This window comes from Sesamum indicum, linkage group LG8, assembly GCF_000512975.1.
Source record: "Sesamum indicum cultivar Zhongzhi No. 13 linkage group LG8, S_indicum_v1.0, whole genome shotgun sequence".
Classification (NCBI taxonomy): domain Eukaryota; kingdom Viridiplantae; phylum Streptophyta; class Magnoliopsida; order Lamiales; family Pedaliaceae; genus Sesamum; species Sesamum indicum.
The window spans coordinates 15,244,432-15,250,911 of NC_026152.1; the positions used below are offsets into that span (position 1 = coordinate 15,244,432).

General features: G+C 40.4%; 2 protein-coding genes across 2 annotated transcripts in view; both read right to left on the minus strand.

The window, feature by feature from the left end:
* Nucleotides 1-1,259, minus strand: part of LOC105168840 — a 3,177-nt gene extending 1,918 nt beyond the window's left edge. The window contains exon 1 of the mRNA XM_020696049.1: nt 963-1,259. Coding sequence (XP_020551708.1) covers nt 963-1,259 — 297 coding nt within the window. The remainder of the gene's footprint in view (nt 1-962) is intronic.
* On the minus strand, nt 2,042-6,480 carry LOC105168841 (chaperone protein ClpB1). Its single transcript, XM_011089002.2, has 7 exons — nt 6,255-6,480; nt 4,280-5,456; nt 3,972-4,153; nt 3,251-3,873; nt 2,880-3,159; nt 2,592-2,789; nt 2,042-2,500 (listed from the first exon to the last, which is right to left on the minus strand). The coding sequence occupies exons 2-7, from the start codon at nt 5,430-5,432 to the stop codon at nt 2,204-2,206; spliced, it is 2,733 nt and encodes a 910-aa protein (XP_011087304.1). The 5' UTR covers nt 5,433-5,456; nt 6,255-6,480; the 3' UTR covers nt 2,042-2,203.

The window sequence follows — 6,480 nt, forward strand, 5'->3', positions numbered from 1 at the left end:
TATGCTAATTTCTAAAGATAGCATTCCACATTCTGTAAATAATGACAACAGGTTCCAAGAAATCGCCTTCCCGGGAGCACACTGCCATCCCTGTTTTTCCATCACAGAATCAAAACAAAATGCGGACACTTTGGAATCTCCTGACCTATGACCTTAACAGTATACTGACCAGTTATACACACATATATCAAAGGAGACAAGTTTCTTCAGATCAGACAGCAGGCAAATTCTCTTAACAAGAGAAACCCACAATGTAAATCTTTAAAAGCATTTGTCGAAGCCAAGTTTCTCGTTGTTCTGTATTCATCAGTTAGGACAATGAAGGTAATGCAAAATAAAGGACTCTACTCCAGGAATATAAAAGGACGGCGAAACTCTTAAACTCAGGCAAACAATAGACATATCGCAACTCTGAGAAAAACTTTTCCCCAACAAGTTAAAAGCCGATAATATTTCATCAAACTGATCCAACAGAGTCAGCATCTTGCTTGCTGATTCATTCACTGCTCTATATCCATAAATGATTCTGCAATTCAATATATATAAATCTAACTGGAATTTACACAATTACACAGGATCAAGTTCAATGTGAGTCCATCCCTTGCTAAAAAATAAAAAAGAATCAATTGAGTACTTATATGAATTTATATATAACTCGCAAGGAACAGACTTCAAATTTCTTAATTCTAAAGCTACAAAATGATGTCAGAGATACCAGCAATATGATTCTAGATAGTTAATATCTCAAAACAAGGGATTAATTCCTCAAATCCGGAACAAAAATCTCTAGTCAGGATGTAGGAGAATTAATTAACCAAACCCCTAATTTTTCTAAAATTCCAGCAATGTGAGTTGCTAAACCAGCAAAATGAGTTTCTAAAAAGCACATACAACTTGAATTCTAAATACCAGCTCAAATTCCGAATTCTAAAAAATCCAAAAAATTGGAGACAGAATTCCACCTGAAGAAGAGACCACGCCAAATTGAGAAGAGCCGAGAACCATAGGAGCGCGTAGTACGCAATCATTACGTAAGACTTCCGGTGGCTGAGCTTCTTCAGATGGCGCCTGGCCTGGAACCCTAGGTACAATACCAACAAAGCCGACGGTACAACCAGGGCCGCATCGCGCCAGAGACTGCTGCAGCCTGCGCTTCCGGCGCTGTACAATCCGGAAATCCTCCCAATTTTGCTCCGCACAGGGGGATCCATGATGTTTTGCACCGAAGCGATCGAGAGGGTTATATTAGGGTTTGACATTCGTCGAATTCAATTCAATTTTAAGGACTAACAAATTTCCAGTAGTTCATCACATAGTCAAAGCGAATTCCCCATCAACCATCAAATGAAATTCGTCCCAGCTGTGAATTTCAGCAATTAGTACGACTTTTGCATGTGAGGAAGATGCATAAATGAACGACACTGACGTTTTCTGGAATTTTTTCGAGTTTCTGAGGTTATAAATTTTGCCCTATAGTAAGGTATCTTGTCAATTGGGCCCCTATAAATTTGACATTTTGTGCTTTCAAATATTATTATTAAGAGACTGTTTTTAACTTAATTCTTTTAGCAAATTAGTTTATAATCTCTTTTAACCAAAAAAGAAAAACGAAAAACTAATGAATTGTTAACTTACCTTTTAAAAATCTTTATTCTTTCCGATGTAATTGTAAATTTATCATTACCAACATTTACACAATTCATAAATTTTATTTTATCCAAATACTTAATGAATTTATTATTAAATTAGATCAATCACCTTATAAACTCTGATTCAATCACCCGCTGGATTTTCAATTCCACTCGGAAATGTTTGGGTTTTATTAAAATTATGATGAATTAATAATTATAAAATTGTTCTATGTTATTTTGAAAAAATTATAAATACAACCTCCTCTAAAATTATATTTAATTGTATAATCATACTATATTCTTTGAGAAATCACCCACCTCCAGAATGTCAAGGTAAATTTTTGCATACCAAAAAGTATGTTGTCTTGAATTACAAGTACAAACAGCTCTGAATCTTTTGATCAAGAAAAGAACACACGTTTGATTCTATATGAAAATAATGAAGAAAAGGAGTCAAAGATTGTATTAAGTTGTGAACACTTGAAACAAAATACAAGATATTACATACATAGTTATTTGAAACACCAAAAATTTTATTTCAGCCACCAAACACAAACAAAGTCAGAAACTATTTACTCGTCCATCTCATCGTCATCGTCTATTTCTTCAATCTTCATCCTCTTGACGGCTTGGGCAGCATCCGCACGCACCCCATTTGGGATCTGAATCAGTATATCAGACTTCTCCCCAGTGGCAGCATTGAATAGTCCCCCATTCTTCTCGACACGGTATGTCAAGTCTTTTCCGTCTAGTGAAGCATCTATGTACACAGTTGAGTTTTCATCAATTTCCTCTCTTACAAGCATTTTGGATAACTCGGTCACCACCCTCTTCTCGAGCCATCTCCTTATGGGACGTGCACCATATACCTGAAAGCATAGATAGGTATGGTCAGCTTTCATTCTAATCCAAGTAAAAAGAGAATGAGAAATCAAGAGTGGTTCGGACTGTTGAACTTACTGGATCATAACTTTCGGCTAGGATAACATCCACTGCTGATTCAGTGACTCCCAAGGCAATTCCCCTTTCTGCCAATCGGCTTGCAACGTCTTTCAACTGGAGGCGGCAAACTTTCCTCAGCTGGTCATGGGAAAGTGGATCGAAGACCACAATTTCATCTAGTCGATTGAGCAACTCGGGTTTGAAGTGCTTCCTCACCTGGTAAATGAAAAGGTTAAGCAACAGCTTTTACCAAAAAACTAGCGAAATTTCAAGCGTATAGAATATGATGTGAAACAGTCAGTTTACCTCTTGCATCACCATCTCACGAGCACTATCCATGGTGGATTTGCCCATCAGCCCTCTTAAAAGATACTCAGCTCCAAGATTCGAGGTCATAATGATTACAGTATTTGTGAAGTCCACTGTCCGACCTTGGCCATCCGTCAGCCTCCCGTCGTCTAAAACTTGTAGCAAGGTATTGAACACTGTGGGATGCGCTTTCTCCACTTCATCAAAGAGGATGACACTGTAAGGTCGTCTTCTCACGGCTTCTGTCAGTTGCCCACCTTCCTCGTGTCCAACATAGCTGAAAATGCACAACATCAATTGCCAATCAGTATTATGGCTATACAAATAAACAAAAACTCCAGATTAACTTAAAAAGAGCTTGAACTTACCCAGGGGGTGCTCCAATCAATCGAGCAACAGAGTGTTGCTCCATGTACTCAGACATGTCGATCCTGACCATCAAGTTGTCATCATCAAACAGCTGCTCAGCCAGAGCCTTGGCAAGCTCTGTCTTACCGACACCTGTTGGACCCAAGAAAAGGAATGAACCAGTTGGCTGTTGAGGCCTCCCAAGTCCGGCTCTTGATCTCAACACAGCCTCAGCAACAGCAGTAACAGCCCAATCTTGTCCCACTACTCGTTGGTGCAGCCTATCAGCAAGGCCAATCAATCTTTCCTTCTCATTCTGGCCAAGACGGGTAACAGGTATACCAGTCCAGCGGCTCACAACTTCTGCAATTTGATCTGGTCCAACAGTTTCCGTAAGCATTCCATTCTCATTGGCACCAGCTTCAAGCTTAGCAATGGCAGCTTCCACTTCTTGAATTGCTCCATATCTCAAGTCTGCAGCTCTTGCAAGATCGTATCTCCTTTCAGCTTCTTGTAAGGCATACAAGAGCTCATCCCTCCTTTGTTTTAGTCTCCTGAGCTCATCAATTCTTTCCTTCTCTTTCCTGTATCTCATCATTAATGGTTGTAGCTTATCTCTCAAGTCGTCAAGTTCCTTCCGCACCTGAAAATTTATACAGTGTTAAACCCAGCAGTTAAACATAATTCAACATTCAGACACATCTTTATAGCATATAACAATGATTATGAAAAAATACTCACTTCAATGAGCCGAGCTTTACTAGCTTTATCTTTCTCCTTCTCAAGAGCATGAAGCTCAACCTCCAACTGAATTCTTTTCCTCTCCAGATTATCAATTTCTTCAGGCTGACTGTCAAGCTGGACTCTCACATTAGCACAAGCTTCATCAACCAGATCAATTGCCTTGTCTGGCAGATGTCTCCCTGCAATCAAATTCCCAAAACATCAGATATTTCAACAAGAAACCCCGCCGAACTCATGCTCAAGACTTCTTGCCTGGTGGGCTAAAATCATTTTTAGAAAGAAAGTAGAATTTAGCTGATGCATACCAGTAATGTAACGAGCTGAGAGTTGTGCTGCAACTACAAGGGCTCGATCCTGAATTTTAACACCGTGATGCCCTTCATACTTCTCTTTTAGACCTCTCAAGATACTGATCGTATCAGTGACACTTGGCTCAGCAACATAAACCTGCTGGAACCGCCTCTCAAAAGCAGCATCTTTTTCCACATACTTCCGGTACTCCTCAAGAGTCGTGGCACCAATACACCTCAACTGACCCCTTGCAAGCATTGGCTTGAAGAGATTGGCAGCGTCCATCGATCCCTCAGTCCGACCAGCACCCAGAACCAGATGGATTTCATCAATAAACAGAATCACCTTTCCTTCAGCCTCTTCTACTTCCTTCAGAACAGCCTTTAGTCTCTCTTCAAATTCACCTCTGTATTTTGCTCCCGCGATCAATGCACCCATATCCAATGCTATAAGCCTCACATCAGCAAGATTACTTGGAACATCCCCACTAACAATTCTCTGAGCTAGTCCTTCAACCACCGCAGTTTTACCCACACCAGGCTCTCCAATGAGGACTGGATTGTTTTTAGTCCTCCTTGAAAGAATCCTGACAACTCTCCGAATCTCTTCATCCCTACCAATTACAGGGTCAAGCTTTCCAGCCTGCTCGACAAGGTCACGTCCATATGTCTTAAGCGCTTGAAATGTAGAATCACCTGATGCACTCTCCACCTTCCTCCCTTCTTTTCCTCTCAATTTCTCAACTTCCGCTTTCACCTTAGAAGTAGTCACACCAGCCTCTTTCAATAGGTCTTGGATTTGAGAATCCTCCAGAAGGCCTAAAATCAATTGATCAACTGCCAAATGGGTATCACCTCGCGATTTTTGCAAGGATTGAGCACGTCGAATGACCTTGATCAGAGAAGTACTTGCAGGGATTTCATCAGGTGGAGGCGACTGCGAAGGCAGCTTTTTCATAGCTTGGTTGATAACCCTCTCGACTGAATTTGCAGCTTCATCACCACCACCAGCACCGGCAATTGCTTGTCGAAAGATGCCATGGGGATCAGAAATTAAAGCTGCAGCAAAGTGAAGAGGGGTGAACTGAGCATGGCCAGCGCTCATAGCCAGTTCATGAGCCGCAGCAAGGGCCTCATTGGTCTTGTGGGTGAACTTCTCAGGATTCATCGCCAGGAATACTCCTAATAGATTCTGTCAAAAGACATCAACATGTCAGTCAAATATCAAAACTAATCGAAAAACCTACAATAGTTTCAAGGATAAAAGCCCATTCTGATCTTGATGCATCCGGATGAATTCTACTGAACATACATGTACGAGTCATTCCTAAAGTAAAAATCATCAAACAGCACGAATTTCAGACATAAACAAGTTTATGTCCAAAGAACTAACTGAACATTTGACATCCAGTTCATACTGCATAGTGAACAATGTCAATGTGCTCAGCGATGATGTATCAGTTTCTGTTCACCTCTGTTAATTTTGCAAAGAAATGGGAGCACCGATTATGTGGAGAATCAATGATTATTCTCCATCAGAAACTTATAATGAATCAGAAAACAAGTTGCTGATCATTAGCATTCCAGTTCACGTCAAAATTCAATAGATCAAATGTACATTGACAACTGATCATAATCAATAACCAACAAGGGAAAACACCACGGACATGCATTCATTCGCACCAGAAAATATTAGAACACTTCCAACCAACTCAGCGAGCTATCCATTTCGATTCCTTTGATCAAAACAACAAAATGGGCAACAAAAACTGAATCCTGAACCATCTCCTGGCTCAATAACCAATCACCACTCGAAACAACTAATGTCACTCTGTTTTACACTCAAAACAGAGCATCAAAAAGAAGCGACACCCAGAGCCCAACAACAGAAGATCAGAAAACACAAACCACAAAGCATGACCCCAGAACGCATGCAAAAATCTTGAAAACAAGAAGAAAACACAGAGACAATGCATAATACGAGTCATACCTTTATGGGCAGTGGAAAAGTAGAACACGAAAGTCTGCTTCAAGAAAAAGAATTACAACGGTTCTTGAAAAAATCAAGAATCCTTGTGTTAAGAGAGCTTGATTCCCAAAGAACGAGAGAGAATATTGATATCTGCTTGCTAGAATCGCAATGAGAAGATTAAGGCCTGACGGGCTACTTTTGTTGAGCGAGAAGAGGTGTCCGGAAGTCCGGAGGTTGCACTAGA

Excerpts from the sequence above, each read along its gene's own strand:
- LOC105168841 (XM_011089002.2), bottom strand. The coding sequence starts at position 5,432 with ATGAATCCTGAGAAGTTCACCCACAAGACCAATGAGGCCCTTGCTGCG. Across the intron at positions 2,790-2,879 it reads GTGAGATGGTGATGCAAGAG|GTGAGGAAGCACTTCAAACC; the intron begins GTAAACTGACTG and ends TTCATTTACCAG. Across the intron at positions 2,501-2,591 it reads TAGCCGAAAGTTATGATCCA|GTATATGGTGCACGTCCCAT; the intron begins GTAAGTTCAACA and ends CTATGCTTTCAG.